General features: G+C 36.8%; 3 protein-coding genes across 3 annotated transcripts in view; all 3 read left to right on the top strand.

The window, feature by feature from the left end:
* Positions 1 to 15,881, top strand: part of dnaja (DnaJ heat shock protein family (Hsp40) member A) — an 18,357-nt gene extending 2,476 nt beyond the window's left edge. The window contains exons 2-9 of the mRNA XM_007556780.2: positions 12,665 to 12,678; positions 12,998 to 13,139; positions 14,003 to 14,177; positions 14,270 to 14,374; positions 14,469 to 14,696; positions 14,781 to 15,011; positions 15,101 to 15,201; positions 15,299 to 15,881. Coding sequence (XP_007556842.1) covers positions 13,008 to 13,139; positions 14,003 to 14,177; positions 14,270 to 14,374; positions 14,469 to 14,696; positions 14,781 to 15,011; positions 15,101 to 15,201; positions 15,299 to 15,514 — 1,188 coding nt within the window. The 5' untranslated portion in view covers positions 12,665 to 12,678; positions 12,998 to 13,007 and the 3' untranslated portion in view covers positions 15,515 to 15,881. The remainder of the gene's footprint in view (positions 1 to 12,664; positions 12,679 to 12,997; positions 13,140 to 14,002; positions 14,178 to 14,269; positions 14,375 to 14,468; positions 14,697 to 14,780; positions 15,012 to 15,100; positions 15,202 to 15,298) is intronic.
* Positions 96 to 3,658, top strand: lrrc61 (leucine rich repeat containing 61). The gene is made up of 9 exons (XM_007556783.2): positions 96 to 327; positions 1,226 to 1,321; positions 1,399 to 1,545; positions 1,637 to 1,697; positions 2,004 to 2,089; positions 2,175 to 2,240; positions 2,347 to 2,415; positions 2,544 to 2,669; positions 2,936 to 3,658. Exons 1-9 carry the CDS (start codon positions 300 to 302, stop codon positions 3,040 to 3,042), a joined length of 786 nt encoding a protein of 261 aa, XP_007556845.1. The 5' UTR covers positions 96 to 299; the 3' UTR covers positions 3,043 to 3,658.
* On the top strand, positions 3,980 to 9,448 carry idh3a (isocitrate dehydrogenase (NAD(+)) 3 catalytic subunit alpha). Its single transcript, XM_007556782.2, has 11 exons — positions 3,980 to 4,090; positions 5,809 to 5,871; positions 5,999 to 6,082; positions 6,258 to 6,372; positions 6,530 to 6,717; positions 6,879 to 7,012; positions 7,099 to 7,201; positions 8,041 to 8,105; positions 8,326 to 8,410; positions 8,599 to 8,751; positions 8,835 to 9,448. The coding sequence occupies exons 1-11, from the start codon at positions 4,076 to 4,078 to the stop codon at positions 8,916 to 8,918; spliced, it is 1,089 nt and encodes a 362-aa protein (XP_007556844.1). The 5' UTR covers positions 3,980 to 4,075; the 3' UTR covers positions 8,919 to 9,448.
* Positions 15,882 to 17,110: the final 1,229 nt, after the last annotated feature.

The following is a 17,110-nucleotide window of genomic DNA, read 5'->3' as shown; positions in this document are numbered from 1 at the left end:
TTGTTTAGTTTTTATCAAATAACCTGTTGCACCTGAAGTAAAATAAACTAGTTTATCTTGAGCTCCAGAGATTATCGCTTCCCTGCAAACTCTGCCCCCCTTTGAGCTGCAGAGGCTGGTGTGATGTCCGTCTCTAATCCACCTGCCTGTTATTACAGCACCAATGAGCGTGTCCTTATTCCACCTCTGGACAAATGATAATTTCACGCTCCGTAAATAATTCCTGTCTTGATTTGCGCTGGTTTAATTGTCACCCTTTGTGACATTTGTTTGATTTCTAACTGTCAAAGTTGCCCAGCATGGACTGTAAGCGAGAAAAGGAGCAGGGTAAGTTTCACTGATAGCTTGTTGCTACGTTACTGTGTTAGCCTCTAGCAGCCTGTGCTAACTGTAGCTAACTGTGTCCAGAGAGAAAATGAAGCTAACAACGCGTCTGTGCTTGTTATTCTTCCTGTTGCTTCGTCATCTCTGCAGAAAAAAAAATAAACATGAGCTCTACTACTATTTTATTTTACACACCCGCTCTCTTTTTAAATGTTAAATGATTATCATATTTTTTTTCTAGCTGCTGCCATAGGAACGACGCTCACTGTTAGCACAAATTTAGCTAACATTATTTAACGCTATTGCTAGCTGACCGTAAAGAAAGTTCACATTTCTCATGTATTTCTTCTCAAAGATAAGACACAATTGGTGCTCCTATTTTTTCATCAATAATGTTTTTCTACTTTGATTTCCTCTTGTTTACAATTCAGTAAGCTAAATTAAAACAAAAAAACAACAACATTAAAATAACCGACTGGTATTTTCATATAAAAAGACACCGTCCTCATTATCTATGGTTCAGTGAGTGAGGAGAATTCATGTGTAGGACTCATAGTGCCTTAAGCACAGTAAAGCAAACATACCTCCCTCTGCTGTTACTCATGCATGCTAGTGGGATTATAACATTACACAACAGTGAGCACATCAGCACATCTGTCTGTTGTGACCCTCTCCTTTGTAAAAATGCTCTGTGTGCTGTCAGGAAGAAAATAAATAATAATATGCTGCTTCTATTTAAAGTTTCTTTTCCCTTCGCTGTTAACAGAACAAACAGTGCTTCCAGCGTTATCTTTTGCATCTCTGAGTCACAAATTATAGGATCTGTAGTTGTACTGCATATTTAAGAATAGAAAGTGAATGTGCTTTGTTTTGTGCGGTCTTATCATTCTGGTTCCCTCAGATGCAGAGTGTGAGAAGGTAACTGCTTTGCTGCTGAAGTCACGGACTGGAGAATTTGATTTGGAATCCATTCTGTTTCTGAAACTCAGAGTCCTTGGTAAGGATTAGTGCACGTTTTTAATGTTCATGTTCATTAAGTTACTATTTATAAAAAAATAACGTTTTGCCTTTAAGGTATACATGACCTTGGATGTATTGGGGAATGTGTAAATTTGGAGAGGCTGGACCTATTTGGGAACAATGTCACAAATCTAGGACCTCTATCATCTCTTCGTCTTCTTTCTGTGCTTAATTTGTCTTCTAACAGAATCTCTAATATAGGTAAGGTAAACGGGCTTTATTTCATTTTTTTTTTTCAGAATGACATTGTGCAATATTTATTTGTGTTCTCTGTTTTTGGTTGTTTTCCCAGAGCCACTTCGTAGTTGTGAAAATTTACAAACTTTAAATTTAGCTGGTAATGTCATATCCAGGTATGTTACAAGTTTACATGCTAACACCATTGCAAAACAATATTTTAAACATCTATGAAAATGAATCAGAACTGATCATTTTGAATTGCTGGTTAATGTCACCGATTATGAATTTGATAAAGTTTTTCTGCCATTATTCTAGTTTTACAATGTATACAAATGCACTAGATTTTACTTCAACTCATTTGATGAATGCTGAAATGCATCATAATATTTAGATTTTGTCACTTATTAACTAAGGTCTATGCTAAATGAGATATATATTTTTTTTAAAAAACTTACGTCTAATGTGCTGTTTTTCAACAGCACTGAGAGCCTACATTGCCTTGTTTCTCTGAAAAAGCTAGAAAACATACGTCTGAGAGACAACACCTACAATTACAGTAACCCAGGTAATTTATGAGAAATTTATCTCTAATTCCAGTAAATGGAAGATGGTGATTAATGTTCGTTATGTTGCTGCTTTGGTTTTGTCAGTGTGCAGGAGCGCATCATACAGAGCTGTTGTACTCGAGATGTTCCCGAACATCAAGGTTCTGGATGGTAAGATTTATTTTTCTGTAATTCTTTATCTTGGCAATATTATTAGTCCTGAAGACATTGCTGTGTTTTGGCTGAATATGCTTATATTATCTGTTTTAAATTACAGGAGAGAGAGTTGTTGGACGAGGAAGTGAATTGTACCAGTTATGCAAAGACATTGATGATACCATAAAAGGTATTATTTTTTCTTTGCTGCAAATATATGTCTATTCAATAATGAACAACAGTCTTACATGGATGTGTGTTTAATGTTTTTTTTTTGTAAAATATCGTTGAACTGTTTATTTTTCTCTACATGATCAGCTGGTTCATACAAGAATGGGCAGCTCATTGAACATCCCGATTGCAAGCCATGGGTAGAAGATGGTTACTGGGAGATAAAGCGATCAAACAATGCCATTATTGAAGAAGCCTACAAACAGTTCAATGGTGAGGTTCGCTGTGTTTTTTTTTTGTTTTGTTTTTTTTACCATTTGTCAACTCTTTTGACATTATGTATACTGATATTACAAGTGCGCCTCAATACATTAGATGAGCATCAAAAGTTTATCCAAAAAGATTTGCAATTGTGTATATAATGATTCTCCTTCTGAGTTTCACTTTTAAAAATAAATAACAGTATTGAACTAACTTCACAGTGTCATTCTAATGAATTAATGTCACCTGTTCATGTAATTCTTTTTTTTTTTCTCCAGATGTTCTTCACGAATGCAGACTCTTGAACAACAGAGCCACTCATGTGATTTCCCAGACTCAGAGATCAATGAGCTTGAAGAAGCAACCAAAGCAATACGCCATCTGAATTGGGCTATTTTGTACAAACCTTTTATGTAACTTTCAGCCGCCTTTTTTTGCTTTGTAATGATGTACTATGACAGATGTACTGTAGCTTTTTTCAAACAACCATGCTATATCCAAATGCTTTTTAAATATCATTGCCTGACACACGTGCTCCGTGCCGCAGTGTGTGAACTTCGCTGTTACTGTATTCATCCTATGCATTGGTTGACAGAATAAATACGGAGGCGGTTTGAAAACCTTGACCCATACTGATGCCCCTCAGTTTGGCTCATCGATGTCTTAACTTGCACAATGTGCATTTTGTACAATGCTGTAGCCTGAAATAATGCTAATAGCTATGCTGCTCATTGGAATTTGTATTGGTCTTTGCTTACAGGGTGTCCTTAATTTTACGTTGCTGGTTAATTTAAAGAGTAAATGTTGTTGTATGTTCTTGTTGTGCTTATGCAAAGATTGACTGATTGATTGTTGGCTCTTTCTACTTTTTTTTTTTTTTTAAATCATAGGGTTTCTCTGTGTAACCAACTTGCTGAAAATACATTATTTGTAAGCCTGTAAATGTGTTTTTAATTCTGACTTTGATTATTTAGAATAAATTCAGATAAGATGCATACCTATATCACCCACTTTACGATCAGAGCAAAATATGTATATTGTGATGAATTTGTTAAAACAAATGTGATCTTTATAAGTTATAAGGCAGTCCAACAAATAATACCATGCTGCCACCTGCTGGTGATTGTCCAATACACTTATAACACTCATAAATAACCTAACGCAGACATTAGACACGCATTGGAAATGTTTGATATTTATCTGTAATAGAAACGTTGACATTTAGTTTACTGCGTTTCCTTGTTGAAGAAAGTAATTATTTTAACCACTATAAACAGGTACAGTCATCGGTTTGTATTTTAGCTGATTTTGTTTATTTTGAAAGCCGGAAGTTTGCGTTACGTCTTTTCCAGCTTGACAAGTGCCGCCGCCGCAGCTCCTCTGAGCTCGAGCTCGTCTACCTCAAGATCGCAGGAAACATGTGGAGGTCAACGGTATGCATCCATAAAATTTACCTCACTTTGTTTTATGCAATTCACTAAATCTTGTATTCTTTGTGTCAGATTTTTGTAAATTGCTTTCAAGCTGAAAAAGGAAGATAAAGCTACGAGGATGATTATACTTATTAAAAATGAGCTACAGCTTTATGGTTACTATAGTAACTAGAATCTTGCTAATTTAGCTCACTGGCTAAACTGCAAGGTTTATCCGCTCTTCTGCAGATCATTTTGGGAGCTGTTTCTGTTGAAGATAATTTTCTTGTTAGACCTTACAAATAGCAACACATGTCTACTGTCTACAGATTATTCATCTGCTAACAAAGTTTGGTTTCTATATCAATGGCAAGGACAAAATCAAACCACAGCAAGTAAGTTTAGTCTGCTTGGCTATGCTAACCGTCCTTGCTGTTGCAGCTACATCACAACAATCGGAGGTTTTTGCAGTTGCCACATGTCACTTATAGTGTGGTCTGGGGTCTAAAGCCCATTTTTATCGTGGCCAAAACAAATTGCTAAATGTCATCTCTTCCTCAACAGAACTGTAAACATGCAGTATTTCAAGCCAAAACAAAGAGTGCAGTGTTTCATCGTGATGTTGAAAATGAGTCGACACCAACAAATTGCCAGCAATATGGACAGCAACTAAATCATAACATAGTCATAATGTCATGAACCCTACTGTCAAGTAAATTCTCTTCTTATTGGCCAGAAGACTAAAAATAAGCACTTAAACTCACATTGAATTGGAAGTAATTTACACTCCCTGGGGAACTCATTAGATACACCTGTTTAATTGTGTGTGAATACAAATTTCAGATAAACCAGTTATGTGTCAAAATTTGCAACAAACAAAACCTTGAAGAAGCCTTGGCTACAGGCTCAGGATTCCGCTCAGAGGCTCCACTTATCACAGGCTCACCAGAATGGGAAATTAATGTGTCTCAAAGCTCAATTTATCTCAAATTGCCTTCTGAACATGTCGATAAGATCACTGTTCTCCAACGACGTTCACAGTAACCACATCCCACTTAAATAACACCGTTATGGATGTGATGAAACTTGAAATTTTCAGCCAGTATTTGATGCTATCAGGTCAATATGGACTAAAAAACCAGAGGAATGTTCCTGTCCATTTGTTGTATTTTTACCGTGAAGGACTGAAGGAGTTCTGATGGCAAATACAACCCAACGGAGTTTGAAAAAAGTTGTCTCTAATAAAGAGGACAGTGAGTTTCTACGCCAATAAACAAATGAGGAGCATGGCACACTTAAATTGGAGGGTGGCTTGATTAACATCCTTGTCTTGCACAAGTCTTTGGTGGAGTTTGATCCTCGAGTTGTTTAACCATAGTCTGTCATCACAGCAAAAGAGATGCACCGATTCTGCAGTACTGTGGAAATCTTTTGGGGGATGCTAATGGTATTCTTTCCAATAATACTTCTGCTTGATTCGATTTCTGTTTTTGTTTTTTCTTTTGATGATGCTGATGAGGGTTGCTTTCTTTTTGGGTGGTGCAAAGGCCATTCCTGAAGATTAACCATGAATTGTTGAAGGGGGTTGCTTTGTTCTAAGTGTTTGGAATTTTTTTTGCTTAAAGTCCTCTTTGCAGAACTTCAAGGGAAAAGTTTTGCAAATTGAACTTTTGAGTGTCATCTATTGAGCTTCACAATGGATGAAGCTCAATACTAAAGTGATGTTTCTGAAATTGCAGGCATCGCGTGTAGTTGCTTCTTTGAAAAATGAGCTTCTACAATCCAGGAGTTTCATCCGTGGGGTATGTACATTTTATTTATTTATTTTCAAATTTACTTTAGATTACTACAATAATGTTTTTAAATCTGTTTTAAGACATATGGGTGAACACAATCTTTATTTGGGTCTTTGTCTCTTTTTCCACACAGATGCAAACTGTTACATTAATCCCCGGTGATGGCATCGGTCCAGAGATCTCCGCGGCTGTGGTGAAGATATTTGTAGCAGCTGAAGTCGGTTATTTATTTATTTATTTTTTTTATATACTGTCAGTTTTTTCTACTGATTTTTGACAGACAGGATAATTGTGAGAAATATAGCTTTTTTTAAAATGCTTCTCAATCTATAAGATATGCATCATCTGAGAAGATAGTGTTGTGCTTGTTGTTTGCGTATGTTTTAAACTAGGTTCCCATTGAGTGGGAAGAAAGAAACGTCACAGCTATACAGGGACCAGGTGGAAAGTGGATGATCCCTCATGACGCTAAAGAATCAATGGATAAAACAAAAATCGGCCTGAAAGGTAACCTAAACCCTTTATGCTGCAAAGCCGAGTTTTCTACATATTTTCCCACATAAAAAAAAGATTGCTCTACTTTATTCAATTTCACACTTTTGTTGAAACTGAATTTTAAATAAGTTTATTTTGGCGGATATTTTTCCACTATTTCTCTCTGCAGGCCCTTTGAAAACACCAGTAGGAGCAGGTCATCCCTCCATGAACCTGCTTCTGAGAAAGACGTTTGACCTCTACGCTAATGTGCGCCCCTGCATGTCCATTGAGGGTTATGACACACCTTATACTGATGTGAACCTGGTTACCATCAGGGAAAACACTGAGGGAGAGTACAGTGGGATTGAGCACGTGGTAAAACTCTTTATCCACTCTTTTGATTAGAGCTACTTTATTTTATTGCTTTTAATGTTAAAACATCCCAACTCACTATTATCTTCACTTACAATAATTTACTGTTGAGTTTCATTGGGCTTTAGTCATGTTCATTTTTAATGATGCACCTCTACTTTCAGATTGTTGACGGAGTTGTGCAGAGTATCAAGCTCATCACGGAACAAGCCAGCCAGCGCATTGCAGAGTATGCTTTTGAATACGCAAAAAACAATCAGAGGTCCAGTGTTACTGCTGTTCACAAGGCTAATATCATGTATGTTACATTCCTCTACAGATGCCATCAAAGCTTGTCCTGCTAAAGATGCTAAATGACTGTCCGATGTTTGCTCGTCTTTTCAGGCGAATGTCGGATGGACTTTTCCTGCGAAAGTGCAGAGAGGCCGCAGAGAAGCACAAAGATATCAAATTCACAGAGATGTACTTGGATACTGTGTGCCTTAATGTAAGTTCCAGCAACTTCTATTAGGAATCAAATTAGTTTTCTTGTTTTATTTAGGCCTTAGCTGGTATGAGATACTCAGTGTGTAGAGTGTTACAGTATTGTGACATTTACATTATCTAATTGATTTTATTTAAAACATAGAAGCAATAGATATTTTTAACATTGATGACATTAAAAGTGTTAAATGAATACCAGTAGCTATCCTTTAAATATGCTTATTGTGGAGAATATTAGTCTTTTTACTGTAGTTTTAAAAGGTACAATGACAGGTGGCATTCTTTAATTCCTTTTAAATAAATTATAAAGTAGTAGTCTTTCAACCAGCTGACCTGCAGTGCCTAGTAGCATGATGAGGGGAGGATGTTCCATCCAGACTGCAAAAATCCCAGTCACTCCAGCAGTGTCTCTTGTATCTTACTAAAAGTTCTTAAAACTGTAGAAACATCATGATGAAGACATTTTTGTGGTTCTGAAATTATAACTTTTTAGGATGTTGATACTGGTAACCAGCCTATGTAGGCCATACATATTGCAACTTATTACCACAAGAGGGAGTAGTAACTCTATGTGTCACATAAATTTAATGGAATACAAACTTCAAATAGAGACAAAGACTGCATGGACTTTGTTGAAATAAGATAAATAAGTGATACATTGTTTTACTACGAGGAAATGGTTATAGGATACTTACTTTGCATGTGTCAGAACAGCTGCCAACTCATCACCGGTCTTGGATGAGCTTCGATTGGCAACATTTGATTCCCATACAATCCATTTGTATTTCTGTGGCATTCTTGACATTTGCAATTAAAGGCAACATTGTCAAAATACTCCTACAGATGGTCCAGGATCCCTCGCAGTTTGATGTCCTGGTGATGCCAAATTTGTATGGAGACATCTTGAGGTAATTACATAGTAAATACATAATAAGTTCTTCCTTTTAAAGTTTTCCAAATCAGGACAAATTTAAACTTAAAAATCCGGTCAGAAAATGTGGTGATATTTGTTGACTGAACCAGAAATGATAAGTAGAAAATAATTACAAGTGGCAAAAAGTAAACCTTATCAGAATATAACAGAAACAAATCTACATTTGTTTGTTTGTTTTTTTTTATTCATTGCAGTGATCTCTGTGCTGGATTAATTGGAGGTTTGGGAGTGACGCCAAGTGGAAACATTGGTGCCCATGGGGTGGCCATATTTGAGTCGGTATGTTGTTTTATATTTTACCACACATATTTTTAATTAACATAATTAAAATCAGATAATTATGGGGGGGGGAAATCCAACTGTTGAACTAAATTTAGCTCAAGACAGAAAGATTTGCTTCAATTTTTTCTGGGAAAAATAACATCAACCATGGTGGTTGACTGTTGTTTTCTCTTTCCTCCTGCCAGGTTCATGGAACTGCTCCAGATATCGCAGGGAAAGATCTTGCGAACCCCACTGCCCTGCTGCTCAGTGCCATCATGATGCTGCGCCACATGGGCTTACGTAGCCACGCCCAGAAAATTGAAACTGCCTGCTTTGACACCATTCAGGACAAAAAGGTAATTCACTTTTAAAGGCAACTCGCTGTGGGTGTATTGACGGTGTGATGCTCCTTCTAAAGTTTTTCATAATTTTCTTCAAGGTTCTAACCAAAGACTTGGGAGGAAACGCCAAGTGCTCAGAGTTCACAGAAGCAATTTGTCAAAGAGTTCGGGACATGAAGTAAAAGGAACGTGTGAGGCTTCTCATAATCTGTCAGTATAGTATCACGTTGCACTGTGTGACTCCATGTTAAAACTTTTACCCAGAGCATGTATTTAAAATGCTGTTGCTTATGAACTTGACTGTTTAGATTGGAGCACCTTTAACAACGAATTGTCTTAACCACATCATCAAGAACATCTGTATATATGACATGCTAAATAAGATTTTTGAAGACGGTTGTACATTAATCTTTAATGTGTTTAAAACTCACTTTAAAATAAGTGAGACAGTCCTCATAAACATGCCATAAGTCTTCCATTATGGTGCCCAGAGATTGTGCACTTGATACTGGTGGGGAAAAAAAAACATGCTTCTTTATGCACAAAACCTTATCATTTTGCACTTGGCATGTTTTAAACCACCAGGTGTTGTTCTTCCAAATTGTATGAATGTATGCAGAACAATTCCAATAGAAATATGAAACTATAATCTGATTTTTTTTTTCAATCTAGCTTGCTATTAAAGTTCATGACAAAATGTTCATATATCCAATCTTGGTCTGAGACTATTTTTTAAAGACAGTTTCTTATGTTTAGAGGTATTCATTGTGGCAGGTAAACTTTTCTAATGTTTAAAGGCATTATAAAGTGTATGTACAAAAAAGGGGAAAAAATTAAAAGTTCTACTTTTAGGGTAATATTCTTTGAGCTTGAGAGTTTGATTAAATTCAGATTTCACTGAAATCACACAATTTGTAATCGCTTTAGAAACATAACACTGGATGTAAAGGTGGAATAGTTGTGTAATAGCTTGCTGTCTAAATTTCATTACAAATATTGACAAATTATACAGACTAGTCATATTCTACAAACATGTTTCACATTGTCAATTTTTATCTTTTGTGTCCCTTGCTTTGTTCAGCTCTTTTAGTTATGTTCTTGTTTGAAAAATGCAATTGAAATAAAGTTGAATTAGTTATATGTTGAACTACAACATTAGTTCTTGAATGTTACAGGTCTTAAACAAACGGTTCAAAATTACACCTGTTTGAAAACGTCTTATGAAAGTATGAGTGCAAAGGTCGAAAGTTCAAGACCATTTTGACAGACTTGAAGAAAATTTGTCTCTTTAGAATAAAAAAAAATAAAACATATTTGAATGATTAAGGCCTCAAATACTAACTAGCAGAAGAGTGGATTTTTTTATCAGATTTTCTAAGACATTCCGAATACTGGGTTCTAAGTTTTTATATTGTCTTATAATGTTAAGAAACAAGATTTGTATTAAGATAGGCTTCTTTGATTATAGCTGTCTCCAAAATTTGCTTTCTATTTGCCCTAAACTATTTTGCACGTTGCTCTTCACCCACTGCCCTTTTGATGCAGACGGGAATCATGTGAAGACATTTGAGAAGCTAACTTAAAATAACCCCCACGGAGTGCTAACAGCTAAAGTTCGCGTTATGTTCAGAGTCATGAAGAGCTCCATGCATAAGCTTGATGCAAACAAGACTATTTCAGTGAAATCTGGACCTCTACTTTGTCATAATGCATCCAATTGAGAAGAAACTCTCTGTGGCTGCATTGAAAAGCTTTTGCACTTCTGCAAAAACACATTTCCACTTTCCCCATTCATTTTTGCCAGCAGTGCATGCTGGTTCCTATACTTCTGCAAGGTTGATATAAATTATTACATGCTTGAAGCACTGCTAGTTTTATGTCCTATATAGAGAACACAGGTTAAATCTGATAAATGCAGTCCTTTCCACATCAGGAAAATTATGCAGACGTCTACAAAAAGCGTAGTCTGGTCTTGTCTGTAATTTCAGCACTGGTCCTAGCATCCTAGTTAACCTTTGCTTCAGCTGATTTGTAGCAAGGTTTGCCAACATACAGTCAACTCATGAGCTGCAAGGATCAAGCTGATTCTTTAAGGTTTGCACATCAAACAGAAAATAGTTTTTATTGTTTTCATTTAAACAGTCAAGAGTTGAAAATAATCTTGCAGTAGCTCCAACAGCTGTCTTTGCTCTTTGCAGTTTTTCCAAGGACATCAGTACTTCGCTCAACTGTAAGCTAACCAGCCAAGTCACTTTAGTTACACACGCATATCTCAGATACTATCTGTCTGAGTGGCAGCAGTCATTAGTTAACGGTATTCGGAGGACATCTTGTACCTTGTGGTGTTCCAGCAGGACTCCCAATGTAACAGAGCAAATAAACATATCCTCACAATTGCATTACTATTTTGAAGCAGTGACTATCCCACTTGTTCAGTTGTTTGTTTTAATGACAAAGCATTTTTAACCGAAGCGTAATTTTTATTGGTTTTCCATCTATTGTGTATATCCACTTACTCTTGCAGGGCTACAGATGCCTATCTCCAGAAATCACTGGGCAATAGACAGAGTACATTCTGGAAAGGTCACCAGTCCATCACAGGGCAACTCAAAAGACATTGGACAAACAGCCATGCTCACACACTCATACCTGGGAGCTATTTAGAGAGACCAGTTAACCTAACAGTGATATTTTTAGACTGTGGGTGGAAGCCAGAGTGTCTGAAGAGAACCCACACATACTCAGAGAGAACATGCAAACTCCATGCAAAAAGACCCCCAGACCAGGATTCAAACTCAGGACCTTCTAGCTGCAAGGCAAAAATGTGTTATCAACTGTCCCACTGACTGTACAGCCTTTATTTTGTAAAAATAAATGGGTGCTAGTAAAATTCCTTCTTTTAATACACCGATGCCCTGTCTCAGTCCAATCTGCATACTTTTTGGAATTTTAGTGTCCATCTAATCTTAGCTATTATTTCAGCATATCCATCTAATTTTCAATGTTTCCACTGAGTGCAGATAATCCGAGAGGTAGTAAAGCCTCCTTGCCATCATAATCTTTAGCTCCTTCCACATATTCTCTGTCAGCCAGATTTAAGTAAAGACTGGGCCTCTCCAAAACATAATAATTCCAGCAATAAAAACATGTGGGTATATCTAACAGATTTCTTGGAATCTTAATCTGGCAGATTTTGGGAAACATTTCCAATGCACTCAGTGAAATAAATTCAGGGTTCTTTTTTTCAGCTATTGATTATATACAGCGTGAGGCAAATACTTTTAAAATACCCTTCAAGTTTTTGTACTTTTCCTAAGAAAAGAATGACAGAAGGTTCCAGAAAGAAAAAAAAAGTATAAAAGAAAACTTGAATACTTTTACACTGATGTGAAAAGAAATGTTTCCTCTTAAGAAGCAAGAAATATTTTTGGAGTAAATGACAGCAGGAACATGTCTGACTATTTTGATTAGATTACTGAGAAAATCAATATTGTCTGTGTTACAATGATGAGTTTGCAAGATCGGTTCGAAACATGAACCGCACAGACTTTTCTAAAACAGTTGTGTTTAACTGTTGTTTCTGAATTTGCTCTTTATGCAACAGCAACACTATCCCCCTATTTCCCTCTCTCCGAGCGGTGTTGCATAATATTCTTTGAAAGACCTTCACCTATTGCCCCATATATGAAGACAGGAATTAGGTTAAGTCATTCGAGAAGCCGGTTTGGGAGCGCCACCGCCACCCCTCTCCCTCGCGCCATTTTTTTCCGCTCTGGTATTTTCTAGACTCTCTGCGTCAGTCTACGACACATCCGGGTGGCGCTGCTCCGAGCTCTCCAGAAACTTCTGCACAGCGGTACGGCTATAAGAAGGAGCCGTGTCCTCCTCGTCCAGTGTCAGTTAACAGCTCTTTGACAGGGTGAGACAGAGGAAATACAACAAGTAAGTGGTATATTTTTTATTGTTATACTGATCTTTATAAAGCTATGTAGCGGCTGCATTGGTAAGAGTAAGCTGCTGCTGTTTTTAATATCATTCAACCACCCTTTAACGTCAAGTTTAATATGCAGTCTGCTTAGTTAATTTTTGTGTATTAAAACTGAAAGAGGAATTCCATTATTATCTTTATAAGAGAGTACGTTCACAATTTGTTCTAATTTATTTTGAAATTTTTTATTCCAAGCCCGCAATTCGGGTAATACAACGGAATTAAATAGAATATATTTTTATTTATTTATCTATTTTTTTTTTTTTTTTACAGTAGAGTCACCATGGTGCACGAAACTGGTTACTACGATCTCTTGGGGGTCAGCCCAAAAGCCTCGACGGACGAAATTAAAAAAGCCTACAGAAAACTAGCACTGAAATATCACCCGGACAAGAACCCAAATGAAGGCGAAAAGGTAAGAGAGAAATGCAGAGATTACTCTAATGTGTGAAAATGTTCAGTTAGTGGGCCGTTGCTTTCCGTTTTTAAACCTCCTTGTTGAGAGACGAGACAGGAGGAACTTTCTGGAAACATCCACCGAGCTGCTTCTGCATTAACACTGGGGGAGATTAGACCGGAGTGGAAGAGCTAACCGTTTCTGAAATGTATTATTATTTAAGGTCACACATTGTAGCACATGACCTTTTAATCCATTTATTGGTTTGTGTGTTTATTATTATTATTATTATGTATTTTAATTAGGTCTCAAGAATTTGCATTTTAAACAGCTGCAGTTTTTTTTAAAAGCTAAAATCCTGGGGCAATTTATGTTCCCCAGTCTAAACAGAAATCTTAAAAAAAAAAAAAAAAAACCTTGTGACCTGAAATCACAAATTACTTAATTTAAAGAAGTTAAGGGTGGATTTCCCTCAATCTCCAGATGATATTTAGTAATTGGTGAAGGTTAAAATTGATGCATGTCAGTGGGACAGGCTATAAGTGCTAGAAGATTTAAAATAACAGAACACTGTGGTGGATCTAGAGAAACCTCTTGTATAAGGCAAATCAAGCACAATGTTGTCATATCAAAACTACTTTGTTCAACTACTGATATTTTAAGTATAAATAAAGAGCTGCTTTTGAGGGGAAGGCTGATCAGGTAGCACACTAATCTATCAAAACCATCTACATAGTTTAGCTGATAGAAATATAAATGCCGTTTTAAAATCTGGTATGAAAGAAGAATCAGCCATTTTCCTCTAGTAGAGAATAAAGTGTGTCTAACATGTATAACTGCAAGTTTAAAGCCACTTAAAACTTTCTCTCTGTTTTTAACAGTTCAAGCTCATCTCTCATGCCTACGAGGTGCTGTCTGATCCAAAGAAGAGGGACCTATATGACCAAGGAGGGGAACAAGCTATTAAAGAAGGAGGCATGAACTCTGGGGCTTCGCCAATGGATGTGTTTGACATGTTCTTTGGAGGTGGAGGTCGAATGCAGAGAGAGAGAAGAGGTGGGATATAATTACAAAGTCTACGAACTCCAGCTTGGATGTGATGCGCTTTGAATATTTAGGTTTTAGATTGCATTTTTTTTTTCCTGAAGGAAAAAATGTTGTTCACCAGCTTGGTGTCACACTAGAAGAAATGTACAACGGTTCTACTAGGAAGCTTGGACTTCAGAAGAATGTCATTTGTGAAAAGTGTGACGGTAAGTGCTATACCTTTCGTAGGACACTTTTTAAAAAGTCCCTAAAACTGTTTCTCAAGACAGAAAATAAATGTATCTTGGTTTCATTTTAAAGGTTACGGTGGTAAAAAAGGGGCTTTGGAGAAGTGTTCGACTTGCAAAGGCAGAGGAGTACAAATCAGAGTGCAACAGATCGGGCCGGGCATGATTCAGCAGACCCAGAGCATGTGTCACGACTGCCAGGGGCAGGGGGAGAAGTTTAACGCAAAGGACCGCTGTAAGAACTGCAATGGACACAAACTGGAGCGCAAGAAGAAAATTCTTGAAGTTCACATTGACAAAGGTAAGACTTGAAATATGCAAAAGTAAAGTAATCTGATATAATTTTGATGAGGACCTTGGATAAAATGTTTTTTAATTGTTTCAGGTATGAAAGATGGCCAGAAAATTACATTTCACGGAGAGGGTGACCAGGAACCGGGACTAGAACCTGGAGACGTTGTCATTGTCCTGGATCAGAAGGAGCACCCAGTTTTCCAGAGGCAAGGAGACGATCTGGTAATGAAGATGGACATCAAACTTGCAGAGGCCCTGTGTGGCTTCAGAAAGACCATCCGGACATTAGACAACAGATCGCTCATCATCAGCACAATGCCAGGTACAGTAATTCTTTTGGTTGACCAGCTGTCTTTACCTGTGTTTTTGCTGTTAGGTTTATAGACATATTAACTTTTTGTTCTCTTTCAGGAGAAGTCATCAAGCACAATGACATCAAATGTGTTCAAAATGAGGGCATGCCTATCCACCGGGATCCCTATGAAAGAGGAATGCTCATCATTCAGTTCCAGGTGAGTTTCTTAACGCGTTTTACAAAACCGACACAGATTTTAAGTAGAACTTTTGTGGCGTATCCGGCAACTTTCTGATCATGTTTTCTGCTTCCAGGTGGAGTTCCCAGAAAACCACTGGCTCCCAGAGCATCTCATGTTCCAGCTGGAAAGACTGCTTCCTCCCAGAGAGGATGTGATGATTACGGAGGACATGGAGGAAGTGGACCTCTGTGAGGTTGATCTCAATTCACAACAGAAACGCTACCACAGAGAAGCCTATGAGGAGGAAGAAGAGGGTCCCAGAGGCGGAGTGCAATGTCAGACACAGTGATTGTATTCTAGGTTCCAGTTCTTGGTTTTGAATAGGTTTGATTCACTGCAGTTTCAAAGTATGGACTTAAAGAAAAGAATGACTCAAACAACACAGCTGCCAATTTTTGATTTTTTTTTTTAATGTGTGCTTGACACAAACATGTCACTGAAGAAGTGGTCTTTTGTTTTACAAACTGTATTTTCATGTCACTGTTTCTGTATTTTAAGAATTCTTTTCTTATTTGTTTGTATGTATTCGTTATCAATTCTACACTCATTCTTTGTTTTCAGAGCCTGTAAGGACGATTCATATGCTTTCTGTGAAGGTAACGTCAACTATGACACATTTGGGGTCATTTAATAAAGTATAGGGATCTTCATCTGGATTTTGTTTTTTATTTCTTGTATTTTACATGCACGTTTCAGCATGTATGTCATCACACCACTAGTTTGCACGTTGAATTCTTGCCTAATTTGTTTCTAATAAGTAGATGGCCTGAAGGAGAAACCTTTCAAGACAAAAAAAATCAGTGAAGGTGAAGGAAATCTTAATCTAAGTCCAGTCTAAAATATAATTACCAATGAATTGTTTTACAGCCTATTTTAATGAATGTTACTAATGGAAGATGTGTTTTTTTTTTTTTTTTTTTTTGTAATCAGGCTAAAATATTTAAAATCCAATGTCTCCCTAAAGGTCAGAATTCTGAGCAAAGCAGCTACGGCACAAGACCAAAGTGAATTTCTATTAAAACAACTCCAGACTCAAAAACAAAATAAAGATTTAACTTATTGTTATATTTGCAGCTCTTCACATAAAAAAAAATTAAGGTTGGGAAAGTCAGGGTATGCTACCTATGTGCAAAAAGATTAGAATGTAAACGGCCATAGTAACTGCCAGAAAGAAGGTCTCACTTAACCGAATATAATTATTTTTTTTTTATTCTGTGCTTTACTTTAATATTAAATAGATAATATCAATTATTGATTCGTTTGAACAGGTTTCATTCGAAAACTTGTTTCACACAAGAAGACTATTGGTGGCGAACCCACCTCCTGACTTAGTTTCTCATGTAAATAATAATGGACCTCTCTGTAAATAGGTGCCTAATACAAACATGGTTTTAATTTAAAGCTCAATAATACAGTATTTGCACTAATTATGTTTTTGAGATGGTAGAAGTATTTGGTGTTGGCTCCTCTTGGACCAGTCAGTTTTAGTCTCTTGGGATGTCTAACAGGAATTCGTATTAAGACATCATCATTCTGAGAGTCATTCACAACAGCTAAAATTTTAATTGCTTATAGCTTTTTAAAATCCAGAAATATTACGTGTTCTGATTGTACTTGCAAAGTCAGAGCTCTCAAAGCAACCCTAAGGTCAGTTTCCAATATAGCGAGACAGAATGTAGAGAAGTATCAATGAGATCTAGTGCCAGCATAAACCAATCACCTCTGGTGTGTGGGTTATTATACCAATGACACTTTGCACTGTAACGTATCTATTTGTGAAAATGTTTATTTTGCTTTTTAATAAACAAAAAGGAGATAAATACGTGTTATATTGTAATAAGCAACAAAGCATATAGTAAATCTACTGCCCCCTCTCAGGTGCGAC

The sequence above is a fragment of the Poecilia formosa genome, unplaced genomic scaffold (assembly GCF_000485575.1).
Source record: "Poecilia formosa unplaced genomic scaffold, Poecilia_formosa-5.1.2 Scaffold81, whole genome shotgun sequence".
Classification (NCBI taxonomy): Eukaryota; Metazoa; Chordata; class Actinopteri; order Cyprinodontiformes; family Poeciliidae; genus Poecilia; species Poecilia formosa.
The sequence above is the reverse complement of the archived record's forward strand: the minus strand, read 5'-3'. Positions and strand labels throughout refer to the sequence as shown.

Excerpts from the sequence above, each read along its gene's own strand:
- idh3a (XM_007556782.2), top strand. Across the intron at positions 6,373-6,529 it reads AACAAAAATCGGCCTGAAAG|GCCCTTTGAAAACACCAGTA; the intron begins GTAACCTAAACC and ends TTCTCTCTGCAG. Across the intron at positions 7,202-8,040 it reads TGGATACTGTGTGCCTTAAT|ATGGTCCAGGATCCCTCGCA; the intron begins GTAAGTTCCAGC and ends ATACTCCTACAG.
- lrrc61 (XM_007556783.2), top strand. The coding sequence starts at position 300 with ATGGACTGTAAGCGAGAAAAGGAGCAGG. Across the intron at positions 2,241-2,346 it reads GAACATCAAGGTTCTGGATG|GAGAGAGAGTTGTTGGACGA; the intron begins GTAAGATTTATT and ends TTTAAATTACAG. Across the intron at positions 2,670-2,935 it reads AGCCTACAAACAGTTCAATG|ATGTTCTTCACGAATGCAGA; the intron begins GTGAGGTTCGCT and ends TTTTTTCTCCAG.